This window comes from Seriola aureovittata, chromosome 15 (assembly GCF_021018895.1).
Source record: "Seriola aureovittata isolate HTS-2021-v1 ecotype China chromosome 15, ASM2101889v1, whole genome shotgun sequence".
Lineage (NCBI taxonomy): Eukaryota > Metazoa > Chordata > Actinopteri > Carangiformes > Carangidae > Seriola > Seriola aureovittata.
Window position 1 is genome coordinate 12,762,503 of NC_079378.1, and position 15,518 is coordinate 12,778,020.

The 15,518-nt window shown below is 39.5% G+C and overlaps 3 protein-coding genes and 1 long non-coding RNA gene across 5 annotated transcripts; 1 reads left to right on the forward strand and 3 right to left on the reverse strand.

The window, feature by feature from the left end:
* Positions 1-71: 71 nt before the first annotated feature.
* On the reverse strand, positions 72-1,049 carry LOC130182884 (uncharacterized). The gene is made up of 2 exons (XR_008829757.1): positions 932-1,049; positions 72-371 (listed from the first exon to the last, which is right to left on the reverse strand). It is a non-coding gene; the product is annotated as an uncharacterized LOC130182884 (long non-coding RNA).
* On the forward strand, positions 365-8,855 carry c15h5orf24 (chromosome 15 C5orf24 homolog). 2 transcript variants are annotated; one of them, XM_056398072.1, is made up of 2 exons: positions 365-1,145; positions 2,808-8,855. In XM_056398072.1, exon 2 carries the CDS (start codon positions 2,814-2,816, stop codon positions 3,438-3,440), a length of 627 nt encoding a protein of 208 aa, XP_056254047.1. In that variant the 5' UTR covers positions 365-1,145; positions 2,808-2,813; the 3' UTR covers positions 3,441-8,855. The 2 variants fall into 2 exon arrangements, with proteins under 2 accessions (XP_056254047.1, XP_056254045.1); XM_056398070.1 differs by having other exon boundaries at positions 2,811-8,855.
* A 241-nt stretch (positions 8,856-9,096) lies between these two features.
* On the reverse strand, positions 9,097-11,498 carry LOC130182033 (tripartite motif-containing protein 16-like). Its single transcript, XM_056396563.1, has one exon. The coding sequence runs from the start codon at positions 11,496-11,498 to the stop codon at positions 9,825-9,827; it is 1,674 nt and encodes a 557-aa protein (XP_056252538.1). The 3' UTR covers positions 9,097-9,824.
* Positions 11,499-11,899: 401 nt separating this feature from the next.
* On the reverse strand, positions 11,900-14,954 carry LOC130181957 (E3 ubiquitin/ISG15 ligase TRIM25-like). Its single transcript, XM_056396442.1, has one exon. It carries the CDS (start codon positions 14,947-14,949, stop codon positions 13,279-13,281), a length of 1,671 nt encoding a protein of 556 aa, XP_056252417.1. The 5' UTR covers positions 14,950-14,954; the 3' UTR covers positions 11,900-13,278.
* Positions 14,955-15,518: the final 564 nt, after the last annotated feature.

A 15,518-nucleotide genomic window follows, 5' to 3' on the forward strand; every position in this document is an offset into this window, starting at 1 on the left:
TAATTTTTAAATAGTGTTGAGTTCGTCACCTGAACTCGCGTGTTGGTTTGATGAAAGAAACAGGACACCCATTCAAAGTTCAAATCCCAGCATTTATTAAAGCTAACAGCAATATATCATTAGGAAAAGGAGATCGTTACAGAGCTCTGGGCCAAACTATCTCTCCCTGACAACAACATGCAGTTGTGCCAGTTCACGAAGTCTGACACTCTACCTCTTTCCTCACCCAGTCTTTCATATTCTTACACAGAAAAAAATATTACAATGTGGGTTGAGTCTCTTCTTATCGGTCCATGCCGCTGTCTTCGTTGTTTTGCTCCCCCACGTGTTATCTCACCTCCCTACGCGGTGCAGCTCTCGTGCCGGTGGATCTGTGAGAGATTCACACAAACAGAGACAATACCTACTCTATAGCTCGTTTTTTTGTCTTATTCTGTTCCGGGATGTCTACCATATAAGGAGTTATTTTTTCTAGGGTGGCCTTCAAACAATATCATAAGTTCAGTCTGTTCTTCTGTAACGTTGCACAGCAAGTTTTATAAAAAGTCACTTAGTTATAAGCATATTATGGTTACATCAACAATGCACACATTATTTTATTAAAAGTATAAAAACAGATTAATATAAAATCCTCTACAATAGCCTTTCGTTTGTTTATTATTCATCAGTAGTGGGAAGTGCTATTTTTTAAGCAGTGCAACTGAATTATGGCTCAATTTCGGGACGATCGGGATAATAATAAAAAATAACGCAGGTTTTTGCAGCAGTATCGCCGCTTGTTAGATGCAAATGAACAGTTTTTAAAGTGAAAACAGCGTTTGGATGTCAGCGGTTCAGGAGGGGAAGGAGAAACCCCTCTCTGCGCATGCTCAGACTGCGCTCCCCGTCTTATTAATTTTTAATGGAAAATGGCTGCGTTTCTTATCCAAACCTCTGGAGCAGGGAAATAAAAACGCGTCCAGCCGAACCATCTCGCGTCTTCTTAACGTTCACACCGACACAATCCGATGTGGTGATCACTCGCTAGCTGGCCGATGTCCTGTGGTGCGAAAATATTTGGGGAAATGGATGGACTCGCGCTTTGAGAGATGAAAGATCATTTTTCTCCTTAACCCTTTCTGCTCCGAGATCTGCGAACAATCGAGGTACAGTAACCTTAGTGCTAACGTAGGTGGCCGGACGGTGTGTTTTAGGTCGATTATACGGCTTAAATGTGAGCACTCAGACCAGGTATGTGCGCACTTTTCCGCCTCTTCGTCCAGGTTTTAAACCTTTTCCCTACAAAAACCGTTATTCGGGCCAAAACGAGGCTTGTGTTGTAACGTTACACAGGAGCAAAGTGACACGCAGAGCAGGAGGGGTTTTGTCGTCTGGACGCAAAGATGCGGAATCTCTGTGCATATGTTTTTGTGAATGAATATTACTACAGACCGTGTAGAGTATGTGATAGTAAAGTCCACACCTCCTTGCATCCTCTGTCCTGTTCTGCAGAGGAGAGGAGACGGGAATCTCATCAGCAGCAGTCTGACTTGTGCTTTTTTAAAAGTATTCATAGCCTCATATTAGTTAAGAGTATTGCATTGCTGCAAAGGTATCACTTTCCGGATAAGGCATCCTTTATAAAGGGCTTTATTAATGGTGAATATATAATTTATTAATGCCTTGTCAGTTATAAGTGATCAATAAGGACAACTTTTGGGTTGCCAAGTTGAGGAAACTGCTCCTCCATCCATGACACTTTGCTTGTCTTTTTAGCTCTAATTCATTAGGGATGTTTGATCATCTCCCCTCAGGAAAAGGGCTGCAGGACATCAGGACCACAATCCAATTACAAAACTGCTCATATATTCATACAACATTTATATTCATTTATGTATCTGAAACAAACAAAAGAAAACGAGCACAATTGAGGAGTTTGGCTTGGAAAACCCAGCATAACACAACAAACTGAGTGTGACCCACCTGGAGTCAGTGGCAATGGCAATTTTATTTCTATAGCACATTTCATTACAAGTAACCTCAATGTGCTTTATGTTTAAAGACAAAATATAAAAAAACAAAGTCATACATATAAAAAAAAAACAAAACAACCCAAAACATCATCACAACCAAATAGAAACCCCTGCCCCATGTGACACACATGTAATAAACTGTATGACTACACACACACACACACACACACACAGAATAATTAACCATAAGTCTCAGACAATAGGTAAGTTTTGAGTTTGCTTTTGAATGTGGAAATTATTGTGATGGACTCAAGGCAGGATCAGGCAGACAGGCACATCCAGACACCCTCACAGGAGAAAACAACGGCAGAGAGGAGAACAGAATGCATCGCTAAAGTTAGAAGATGCATGTCCGGTTAACTTCCCCACCTTTGATAAAGAACAGTGTACAGCTAAACTATTCAGGACTGTCTTCCATGCAGTCAGTGAGACAGCCCTGACGTTAGGCTAGTCTTTATGCTAGGGCGTGTAAAGCTGGACACATTCAGGGTGTTACCCCCTTGTATATTTTAGGCTTGGGACTCACCAAAACCCCAAACCTAAGAAATATGAAGTTGAAAGCCCTAAACGTGTACAGGCTTCTTTTTTTTATTCAGGGGAAAATACTGACGTTTACAAATTTTATTGCAGAGTTGAGGCTGTTTTGCAGTTCTGCTGTCTGTCCCCAGTTTCATTTGATTTTTACCTGGCATTGAAGAGCCCAGACAACAGTACCGACTCTATACAGAGATACTGTATTGTTCTTTTTATCTTTGTGTAACAATAACACACTTACAATTTATTTCCGACTCCCAGCAGACGATGATGCGCCAGGTGACAAGCAGTGACTTCTGCATGAATAGCAGGCCGTCGTGCTTAGCAGAGGACGGCCACCACCACCCCGCCTCCCACTTTGACCTGTGCACCTCCCAGTCCAACAAGTTCTACCCTCCTCCCCCTCCGTCGTCCCTTCAGATGACACTGACGCCCATGGCCTTACCCACCCAGAGTCACAAGCCCATGGTGTGCCAGAGACAGGAAGTGCTTGGGGGTGACCCCCGCTCATCTGGAAAAATACCAGGCATTAAAAGCACTGATCAAGCGCCAGATGACCCCAAGAAGAAGAACAAAGCTGTTGGGAAGACAGGCAGACGCGGGAGGCCTTTGGGAACCACCAAGCTAGCCGGATACAGAACCAGTACGGGACGACCCCTCGGCACCACCAGAGCCGCTGGTTTCAAGACAAGCCCTGGAAGACCGCTAGGTACAACCAGAGCAGCGGGGTACAAGGTCAGCCCCGGACGGCCTCCTGGCAGCATCAAAGGCCTCTCTCGCCTCAACAAACTGGCTTATGGTAGCACCTGCAGTGGAGCTGCTTTCCCCTATCCGCTACCACACAAAGAAATCCTCTGTGAACCTTCCTGCAAAGAGAAGACGGCTAATGAGTAAAAGCTCTACCCTGTTTCTACTCACCCTCCATCAGTGGAATAAGAGACGCACGTGTACAGGTTTCCTGCCAGATACTGGGGGTGACTGTATTCTTTCCCAGTCTGTTGTGAGGCTGAGAGGAGGAGATTTTCTAAGATTCGTGTTGGTGTCATCTGTGTGCCTGCCACCTGATATAATACTGTTAGTTTTTCAGTGTTACTGCTGGAGATCTATAGCCTGTGAAAGGTTTAACTACTCATTGCTGTATCCGTTTTCTTGGGAAAAAAAGTAATACCTGATGTTCATTGAGCAAGGGGCTTTTATCTTACTAACAACTGTAGTGGTCATTCATGACAAGTTTCATTTTTAGTGTGCTATATGTTGCATTTTAACATCAACAAATGATTGAAACATTCATATTAAAATGTTTAATTACTGTAAACAAAGGAGACCATAGGTGAGAGGATTGATAACCACAATTATGTGATGTACAGCACAAAACAAGGACAAATTTTCTTTTGCATGTCCATTACACTACAATTTGAATATCATATCAGCTTTTGTTGTTGGATATACACTCTTGTTCTTGCTCTTTAAACAAACACATGCAAAGCAAGAAAGAATGGAAGAGAGGGACAAGCAGCAGTGCTGTCTTTGCAGCAGAAGGTTTGTTGGAAATATAGTCTTTAATTTAAAACAACAAAATGCTATATGTAGTACCTTGTATATGTCACATTTGTGAAATGGGAGACATATCACTGGATTCAATTTCTTCAGTTTGAGTGTCTGCTTTCGAGCAGATTCAGAGGAGTAGTTGGGGGTTAAGTGCCTTGCTCAATGGCACTTCAGCAAAAGATTTACAGATAATCTCCCAGGCTAACAGCACCCAAAAACTGAAACCTAGTCAATACAACCTTTTCCACTCAGCTCCAGACTAAACACTAAAAAAAAAAAAAACATGACTCCTGCCAATAAACTCTTACTGTTCACACTCTTAAAGCCCCGACCCCCACAAAATGTCTACATATTATTTGCATGCAAATGTTGTCAAAGCAGCCGAGTCAACTTACAGATTCTTGTGAGAAATTTTTGCAGCAACTAAGTTCACCTCCTGCTTTTTCTTACAACCTACAAAAAATTGGTCAGTGTGGACTGCAGTTGCCTCATTTGTTTATTTTCTCGCCATGGAAAAGTTGTCTGTGGGTAAACATGTGGATGAACAGTGTTTATATGTTCTGCTTGGTACTTGATCGCTCTTCATAATTGTAAAATTTGAGGAAGTTCGTCTCGGCCACGAGACAGTTGAGTCAGAACCTCACTGTAGCAATGAGAAATTGGTGACTGTACTACTGGTGGAAATGGTTTCTCTGGTTTAATTTTGTCAGCTTGCCATGGGCTGGGTGCTGCTACAGATACCAAAATTACACGTTTTTATAGCTGTTTTAGTACACAACTTCATTTTTTTCCCCAAATTTACATAACATCCCAAATTTCTCAAAAACAATTTAATTTTGTCTCACCTTAAAGCAGCAAAACAACACCCAGTCTTAGTCTTGTCCTAAAATGTCTCTTGGCAATATTTCTAAAATGTTTATTTTGTGGTTATTATCAAATCTAATTACATTTTGTGATTTTTGTTGTAATGTCCAAACTCATATCACAAAATCTGGCCTAGTCAGGTCAGTTTTGTACCATTTGAGACTTTACCGAGAGAGACTACATTGCTTTACTTATGCTTTGTAATGTTGTCTTGTCACATTGTAGGTTAAGTCTGTCACCCAAAGAATTACCCTGTATCTCTTGTGTTATACATCAAAACCTCTAGTTGCAGTATTAAGTCTAAAAAAGGATAAAAAAATTATTTAAGAAACAAAATTCAAGAACAAGTAAAGGTAGATTTTGCTTTAATGTTACATTTGTCCTGAAAAAATGAGCAGACTGATATTCAAAATATCAGATTTGTTAACATGAATGTGTCGCTGAATCCACTGACTATGATTGATATGGCAGTTACATTGTAGTTGTAAAACTTTTAAAACTAAACTTTTCGTAAAAAGAAAAGCATTTATTATTAATATCCTTTATTTGATGTGACATTTGTGTGACAGACATGTACACAAGCTAAAGCCTCAAATATGTTATTGGTATCCTGTTCACAGATCAACAAATACATGCAAGACATATGTTTGGATTTGCAATTTAATGGTGAGGAAGTTATTGTGAACAAATAAGACCATCACTGAGGAAACTGTCATCCACTGCTGGCCTATATTTTGTATTTTTACACTGAGCAGGCAGGGGGCGCTGTTTCTCCAGAACAAAAAGCTAGAGTTGTCAGAGATATCAGAAACAGAGGAAAACAGTTCTCAGTAAACAGAAAAAGTACTTCCAGCATGTCGATCCTCGTTAACACATGCCAGAGAAGAACAACTCAACGTTCATGGAGACTTCTATGGCATTTATAACCACTACCACAGGTGTTAGACGGAGGCCGCAAAATCATCTCAGTCATGGTCTCATTTATTTGACAATTATGTATTGATGTTTTAATTTCTACATGTTGCTTCTTACTTTTCACTCGTAAACTAGTGGTATCAATCTGTCAGTTTAAAAAAAAAAAATAATCACAAGGTTTATGTTACTATTTATTATGTTTTTCTAGGTACATTATCATAGCCCTGTAGAGCACTTGAATCTGACTGTTGGGGAAGCTGGTGTTGATGTTGACGTTGATGTAACATGTAATAATTAAGTTCAACAGATAGTTTTATTGGTTCAAAATGAATTATTTCACAACATGCTTAATGCATCGTAAATATAGTCAATCACATGCAGTTAAAATATGATTTTGATCCAAAATAACTGCTTGACTCTTTATTGTGTTCAAGTTTTCATCATTTGGCAAATGAGTTTTTAGTGCAAAAATGGAATCTTACAACTCGCCCAGATGAACGTTCAGTTTTTGCTATTATTCATATATAGGGAATTCAAATCCTAAGAGTGAAGAAATAGTACAGCTTCACTGAGTTAATCTCTCATGACAAAATTTTAAATGGTTAAATTTGGTGCAATAATCTGTTGTATGTATTGTACTGTGGAAACTTTGATACTATCACTTTTTATTATTGTTGTATTTTGATACTGGTGTACAAGGCCTTTTATCACTTGTTTTGTTGATGTGTACAGTGTTAAACAGAGGTTACTGAAAAGTCACATACAAACCTCCTTTTCATCCTCCTTTACCAAAGAACATGATGCTATCTAACTAGGCATTTATGCTATTTGAGTTAAAAAGTATTCCAACATCTCACAAAATAACCTTAGCACGAAAACTCCTGTATAAAAATGTAAATGAAAAAGCACTTGGAGACCACTATCCCATAAAAGATAGTATGATTGTTTGGATTAATACAAAACCTTTAAATAATAGTTGCATTTGAAGCTCTAAACATGCAGGTGTAATTGTTCATTGTTCAAATGATTAAAATGACAGTTTCTTGAATGCATTGTAAATTGCAATACATTGATGATGTGAACTTAGTTCCTTACATTTCTTTGTTTTTGTATCCATCTGTTATTCTACATTGAAAATATTTCTCTTTTTTTTATATATATAATTCTTATGTAGCCGTGTGTTTTTTTTTTTCTCAACAGTTTTATTTTTTATTTTCAAACATTTAATTTTTTGTTTTTTAGGTTCACACAGTGAGGTGGAGCCTTATGGGATAAACATGCTGGTAGGATGCACTGTTAGCTAGATCTGACTTTTTCACCACAGATATTTTTAAAAACACAGGTGTATATAAAATGAAAGATGGTTTAATTCCATTTAGCTGCTTCAGTTTCAGGGTCCTGGTATTGTGCATGCTGGTTCACTGTCACACTGTCATGTCTTACTGGGACACTTAAATGGATCATTAATATTCCTAGTAACATCTTCAAAATGTATCTGCTGTGAAAAGGGCCTTTTGCAATAGCTTCTGAAACTTACTGAAGCTTTCTTACTGAAAAGCTGAAACATGTTTTGCACTTCTTTTTCCTGTTTTTCTGTTTCCGTTTTTCTGTTTTATGTCCATATTCTCAGCTAACTGGGTATCTACTGTCACTTCAGCAGCTACAGCTAATTTGCTAGCAGCTGCTCCACAGCTAGCTAGATGTGAAGACCCACAAAAGTCTTGAGCTTGTTTAAAACAGTGTTTGGTGAGAAAAATAAACAGTTGAATAAATTAAGTAACAAATTCAGAAAGGTTTTTCAGAACTGTACCATCCCTAGCTAGCATACGGAGTTAAGAGCATGATGTCCTGTTGCAAAAGATTAGCTTAGCCTGTCATGTCATTTTGTTCTGTGATTCAGTGAAGTCTGTTTATCAGTCTAGCGCAAGGTTATGTTGTAGGGCTGGGTTGTTAATAATTTGTGTTAGACAACACAAAGGTCTCGGCTGGCTGTGGCCTAAGGGAATGTATTGTCATTGAATGCTAACAAAATAATTGTCGCATTGACTCAGTTAATAAAAGGAGTTGTACAAATCCAGTACAGTAGAAGTGGATATTAATTTAGGTTAGAATGTGGACGGAAAACCCCAGGAACATGTTTCAGCTTCAGGCCGATGAAAGAAAAATTAAAAGTTATTAATGTTAGCTATGGCTATGTAAAGGGGACTATGTTTAGACTAGGATTAAAGATGGCTGTGGTCGGCCAAGTGTTTGACATGGTTGAACTGTCGCAAACAATTTAAGAACACCTGCACATCACAATGATTGTGTGTCATATTATCTCACTGACTTGTTCTAAATGGTGAAAATGACCTTTAGATGATGACAGTGTAATGACTGATGTATTGCCAGTGTAAAGCGTAACCTCAGCTGTTTCACTATGAAGCTTTGAGTTTCTAATCTAAAATATTTTGTTCAGTGTATGGCCAAGGTGTATGTGTTGCTAAAAACTATTTCTTTTTTCTGAATTTTGTTTACTTGATGAAAGGCACTGACATTTTGGATCATGACCCTCTGAGCAGGACACTGCAGAAAGCATAAGGGATTAAAGGAGGATTATAGAAGGTGGATTTCCTAAAATAGACTCAATAAAGTGGTTAATTTACTGACATTCTCGTCATTTTTAGCCATAATATTTCAAGTGAAATCAGCGCCTACATGAGGCACAGATATCAATGGTTGTTTTCACATTATTGTTTTTTGAGTGATTTTTTTCTCTCACCATCTTCAGCAATAAATCAACACATGGTCTGTTGTCTGTAGATGATGATTTAAAAAAATATTACCTCACATTTTGAGTGTTTTCGAGAAGATGTGAAGCTCAGTTATTCCTAAAGTGTGATTGGCGACGCCTGTAAAGCTTTGTATAATTCCCATTTTATTCCTGCATGATTGTTGTGGAATGTTCAAAAGTTGTGTAATAAATCTGAAAGTAAAACTTCACTTGAGCTGTTTTCCTCAGAAAAACTGTCAATATTTAGAAACTTTTCATTCATTTTATGATTGTGCTATTTCTGGTAAAAATAAGTCACCTCCACCAAAGGTTTTTTGATTTCCTTCATCAATCTCCTTGTGTGCCTATCTTTTACCTAAAGATCGTAAACAGTTGACTAAGAAGAAATTTTGTATTAAAGTGACTGATTTTTGTGTGCAATTTTACTCAAAAAATAGACTGTTCAAATGGTGACTGGTAAACAATTTATTTATTTGTATATTCTTGAGCAATACATTTTCACTGATGTTTCCTAAAATTGTTAAAAAGTAACAACACTTTTAATACACACTTTAAAAGCTGTTTAGCAAATTCTTTCTCAGAAGATTGTATTTAAAAATGATATCGCTTTAGCCAATTTTGCTAAATTTCATAATAATCATCTTAAAACATTTACTTTCTCCTAAAAAGTAATGTGATTTTGCAATATCATTACAACAGCAGCACAGTGTGATCCAGACAACAGTATGTAGGTACTAAAAAGTTTAACTCCTACAAATTATGTTCATGAATACATAAAACACCTAAAAAGAAAACATTTAACTTAATATTACATTTGTTTGGCAGATGAAACAAACAATTTTATATATATGGATTTTTTTCACTTTGTAGCTCATATAATCACCAAATTAAATTTTTAGTAGGACAAAAGAAGACAAACAAAAAAAAAAAGATTTTTGATTAAACATTTTGCATATGCAGTATTTTCCTTGCACAGGACATAATGAACATGTCAGGTAAATATAACAATCAAGTTACATCAAACAAAATAGTTGAATCCGTACCATTATTTTTTTTCATTTCACAATTTTATTGATTTGCTGACACCAACAAAACTGATCTTGGAAACTTGAAAACTTGATCTCTGCAGTACACACAAACCTCAACATACACAGATGAATCACACCTAACACTCCTGTCTATTTGAGTTCACACAACTCAGCTTTGCCTCCAATACAACTTGGAAGCCAGAATCCAGAGTAGAGAGGCTGAGTGAAGGTGGTCTGGACTCTGTGGAGGAGAGTCATGGTTCCAGTGACGCTGTAGAAAGACAGAGTACCTGCCCTGTGATCCAGGTACACTCCTATTCTGGAGGACTGAGGGCCTGAGATGGAGGTACAATTATTGTTATGTCTGAATTCATAACTACCACTGTAACATCTTAATGCCCAGGATTTGTCATTGTATCCAAATCCACATTCATTCCTGGTCCCTTTGCTGCTGATATCCTTGTATGCAACTGCTATAGAAACTATCCCACTCCACTTCACCTCCCAGTAACAACGTCCTGTCAGACCCTCTTTACTCAGGACCTGCCACATTTCAAGGAATCTGTCTGGGTGACTTGGATATAGCTGGTCCTCACTCATCAATGTGGCTTTTCTGTTCCTGCCACACAATGACAAAAGTGTGTGTGCTGTATTTGAATCCAGTGTGATTTCTTGTGAATATCTCAAGAACTCAGCTCTGGTCTTAGGTTCTGCTTGTAGCGGTAAAACTTCTACTCCAGCATTTTTCAGCGAGACCTTTCCCCACTCCTCATTCAGAACAGCCTGCAGTTTATCTCTGACCCGTGACACTGCCGCTGTCACATCCTCAATATACTGCTGTGATTGAGGATTGATGCTGGGTAAACGTGTTGCTTCACTCAGATGTGACAGAGAGGAGTAGTTGTTCAGAAAATGGAGGTGATCCTCTGTGTGTGAGAGCTGCGCCAGATCAGTGTCTTTCCTCCTCAGCTCAGTTATCTCCTGCTGCAGCTTCTCCTCGAGCTCTGTGATTCGACTCACTTCAGTTTTCTGGTGGGATCTGATCTGCTGCTTCACTTCAGACCTTCTTTTCTCAATGAGACGGATCAAGTCGGTGAAGATCTTCTCACTCTTACTAACAGCTTTATCAGAAGAAATATTGATAGCCTTCACCTCTTGTTGAAGCACCTTCACATCTTTCTTTATGCTTTGGATTCTCTGTTGGATTTTTTGACGACTCACCCCGAGCTCTGTCTGCTTCTCAGCCCTTTCTGCTACAGCTGAGACTGTGTCGTGGCCTTTGTGTTCATCCATGGAGCAGAGATAACAGATACACTGCTGATCAGTGCGGCAGAAAATCTTCATCACTTCGTCATGGCGAGAGCAGATGTTCTGCTCAAGCTTTGAAGTGGCTTTGACCAGCGTGTGTTTCTTTAATAGAGCTACATCGTAGTGAGGCTGAAGGTGCTGTTCACAGTAAGAGGCCAAACACACCAAACAGGACTTGAAGGCTTTCAACTTCCTCCCAGTGCAGAAATCACAGGCCACGTCTCCAGGTCCAGCGTAGAAATGATCAGGTGAAGCAGCTTGAAGTCCTACTTTCTTCAGTTCCTCCACTAACTCTGCAAACATGATGTTTTTCACCAGGGCTGGCCTCGGTGTGAAGCTCTGCCTGCACTGAGGGCAGCTGTGTGTTTTCTTCTGATCACCCCCATCCCAGTACTTTTTAATACAGCTCATACAGTAGCTGTGCCCACAGGGAATAGTCACCGGCTCTTTTAGAAGATCCAGACAGATTGAACAGCTCAGTTTTTCTTGGTTTAGCTGAATCACTTGCTGCGCCATTTCTCCTCTAGGAATTAGTGACTGTCAGTAAGTTTCACTCTCTGTTAACATATAAGAGCTGTTCTCTAAGCCACACCAGCTCTGAAACGTCACTGCATGGTCTTTACACCCATCTGTAAAGAGGCAGGTCTGTGAGAGGAGAGGGAACAAACAATATCTGTTGAATGGACTCTGAGAGCAGTAGGAGGAGGGAGAGGTTATCAGGCTGGGGTTTCTTTCAAAAAGAGGAGCAGTTTGAGAGAGGGAGGGTGTGTGCTGAAAAACTGTTGACAATCTGAAGTTCATATTTTTATAGAGTTAGAATACACATGGTGACTGTGTAACAATCATTAACCAGGGAATTGACTCAAATGCAGGGATCACACGGGAAACCAAGTAAAAGTTCAAAATGTTTTACTTAAGCCTGAATTGAGTTCATACATGTGATGTTAGTCAGTGTAGCAAAAAAATACAGATGAGGAGCAGACAACAGGAAAATCAGGAACAGGTGAAAGGCCATATACAAACATATTACAAACTAGTAATAGGAATGGTTTGAAAGCTTGACTACCAGGTAGTAAAAAGACAATCTGGCAACTCGGGGGAGAGGATGGAGTATTGAGACACAGGAAGCTGATTGGATAATGGGTCACTAGTGATCAAAATAAACTGGCAGAGAAAAACAAACACAAAGGCAGGAAGGAAAAAACCCAGAGATACCTGAGGTAAGAGATTACAAAATAAAACTGTAAAAGAAATAAAACTGAAATAAATACAAAGAGTCTGAGTGGGATGTCACAGTCTGTGTCCTCAGCAGAATATTAAAAACACTTTCTGTTCACAATACATTGTTGAAACTCACAGTTATCCCTTTATTACTATATCGTCACTTTTATAACATGAAAATAAGCAACAAGTAACCTGCTTGGATCTTTTACAGCCACGGAGGAGCACTTATAAAAAGCTCACCCCTCTCAACATTTAATTCTGACGTATTTGCCATTTAAAGCCTCCATGTTCCTTCACATGATATATACTTTGAGGTAAAAAGGTGATTGGGGATAAACAGTGGGCATGGCCCTTTGATATGCTGTAAATATATAAAATAGCACTGCTTGCTGGTCAAAGAGCAATGCTGCAATACACTCATCAAAACACATTTTCCTTTTCTGATTTAAATCTTTTTCCTTTCATTCATGTTAAAATGCAAAATTGTAAAATAAATGTTAAATCATTTAAAAGAAAAGAGCCAAACTCTCTGTGCATTTCTAGGCTATATCTTTATTATTAGGCATTTCTACTGTACATTAGCCTGTGGTACAATGAGTTTTATTTAGGTATTGTGCTAATGATGATCTTAAAAGAGAGATTTTATTCAATTTTGTGTTAACATTTTGTTACAGTTTGCAATGTTGTACACACTATTCAATTCATTCAGAATATCAATATAGTGATTTAACATGTAAACAAAAAATGATATCAGTTACATCCATAAACATATGATTAACTAGAAAACAAACAAACAATCAAACAAAAGTCAAATCCAACTTCTAAAGAGTTATTTGAATCTTACGTGTGTTGTTCTTTTAATACAAATATAATTAAGCCCACTGATATGGTAATAGTTTTTCATCAGTCGTTTTTCAGGTATGTATTATTTCCCATGTACAGAATATGATGACAAGTTTATTAGATTTAAACATGTCTTTTCAAAATAAAGTTCAAATATCAACAGTACATCTTTGCCAGGTAGATTAACCCTCACTGTGTGTAGCAGAAGAAACTGTGTAATTACTCCTGTCTACTTGAGTTCACACAACTCAGCAGTGTCTCCTGCAGAACCTGGAAGCCAGAGTCCAGGATAGAGAGGCTGAGTGAAGGTGGTCTGGACTCTGTGGAGGAGATTCATGGTTCTAGAGACGCTGTAGAAAGACAGAGTACCTGCCCTGTGATCCAGGTACACTCCTATTCTGGAGGACTGAGGGCCTGAGATGGAGGTACAATTATTGTTATGTCTGAATTCATAAGTACCATTGTAACATCTTAATGCCCAGGATTTGTCATTGTATCCAAATCTACAATAGTTCCTGGGCCCTGTTCTGCTGATATCCTTGTATGCAACTGCTATAGAAACCATCCCACTCCACTTCACCTCCCAGTAACAATGTTCAGTCAGACCCTCTTTACTCAGGACCTGCCACAGTTCAAGGAATCTGTCTGGGTGACTTGGATATAGCTGGAACTCACTCTTCAATGTGGCTTTTCTGTTCCTGTCACACAATGACAAACGTGTGTGTGCTGTATTTGAATCCAGTGTGATTTCTTGTGAATATCTCAAGAACTCAGCTCTGGTCTTAGGTTCTCCTTGCAGCGGTAAAACTTCCACATGAGTCACTGTCCACGAGACCTTTCCCCACTCCTCATTCAGAACAGCCTGCAGTTTATCTCTGACCTCTGACACTGCCGCTGTCACATCCTCAATATACTGCTGTGATTGAGGATTGATGCTGGGTAAATGTGTCGCTTCACTCAGATGTGACAGAGAGGAGTAGTTGTTCAGAAAATGGAGGTGATCCTCTGTGTGTGAGAGCTGTGCCAGATCAGCATCTTTCCTCCTCAGCTCAGTTATCTCCTGCTGCAGCTTCTCCTCGAGCTCTGTGATTCGACTCACTTCAGTTTTCTGGTGGGATCTGATCTGCTGCTTCACTTCAGACCTTCTTTCCTCAATGAGACGGATCAGGTCGGTGAAGATCTTCTCACTCTTACTAACAGCTTCATCAGAAGAAATATTGATAGCCTCCACCTCTTGTTGAAGCACCTTCACATCTTTCTCTCTGTCTTGGATTCTCCGTTGGATTTTATAACGACTCACCCCGAGCTCTGTCTGCTTCTCAGCCCTTTCTGCTACAGCTGAGACTGTGTCGTGGCCTTTGTGTTCATCCATGGAGCAGAGATAACAGATACACTGCTGATCAGTGCGGCAGAAAATCTTCATCACCTCATTATGGTGAGAGCAGATGTTCTCAAGAAGCTTTGAAGTGGCTTCGACCAGCATGTGTTTCTTTAAAGGACCTACATCGTAGTGAGGCTGAAGGTGCTGTTCACAGTAAGAGGCCAAACACACCAGACAGGACTTGAAGGCTTTCAACTTCCTCCCAGTGCAGAAATCACAGGCCACGTCTCCAGGTCCAGCGTAGAAATGATCAGGTGAAGTAGATCTATTTGCTTTCTTCACCTCCTCCACTAACTCTGCAAACATGATGTTTCTCACCAGGGCTGGCCTCGGTGTGAAGCTCTGCCTGCACTGAGGGCAGCTGTGTGTTTTCTTCTGATCACCCTCATCCCAGCAGGTTTTAATACAGCTCATACAGTAGCTGTGCCCACAGGGAATAGTCACCGGCTCCTTTAGAAGATCCAGGCAGATTGAACAGCTCAGTTTTTCTTGATCCAGCTGAATCACTTGCTGCGCCATTTCTCCTCTAGGACTCAGTGACTGTCAGTAAGTTTCACTTTCTGTTAACATATAAGAGCTGTTCTCTAAGCCACACCAGCTCTGACACGTCACTGCATGGTCTTTACACCCATCTGTAAAGAGGCAGGTCTGTGAGAGGGGAGGGAACAAACAATATCTGTTGAATGGACTCTGAGAGCAGGAGGAGGAGGGAGAGGTTATCAGGCTGGGGTTTCTTTCAAAAAGAGGAGCAGTTTGAGAGAGGGAGGGTGTGTGCTGAAAAACTGTTGAAAATCTGAAGTTCATATTTTTACAGGTAGAATTTGGTAGTTACACTAGGTGACTGTGTAACAATCATAAACCAGGGAACTGACTCAAATGCAGGGATCACACGGGAAACCAAGTAAAAGTTCAAAATAGAAAAATACAGATGAGGAGCAGACAACAGGAAAAATCAGGAACAGGTAAAAAAGCCATATACAAAGACACAAAATGGTAATGGGAATAATATGAAAGATTGACTAAAGTAGTAAAAAGACAATCTGGAAACTGCAGGGGAGAGGATGGAGTATTGAGACACAGGAAGCTGA

Coding starts and splice junctions, on each gene's coding strand:
- LOC130181957 (XM_056396442.1), bottom strand. CDS start 14,949: ATGGCGCAGCAAGTGATTCAGCTGGATCAAGAAAAACTGAGCTGTTCA.
- c15h5orf24 (XM_056398072.1), top strand. CDS start 2,814: ATGATGCGCCAGGTGACAAGCAGTGACTTCTGCATGAATAGCAGGCCG.
- LOC130182033 (XM_056396563.1), bottom strand. CDS start 11,498: ATGGCGCAGCAAGTGATTCAGCTAAACCAAGAAAAACTGAGCTGTTCA.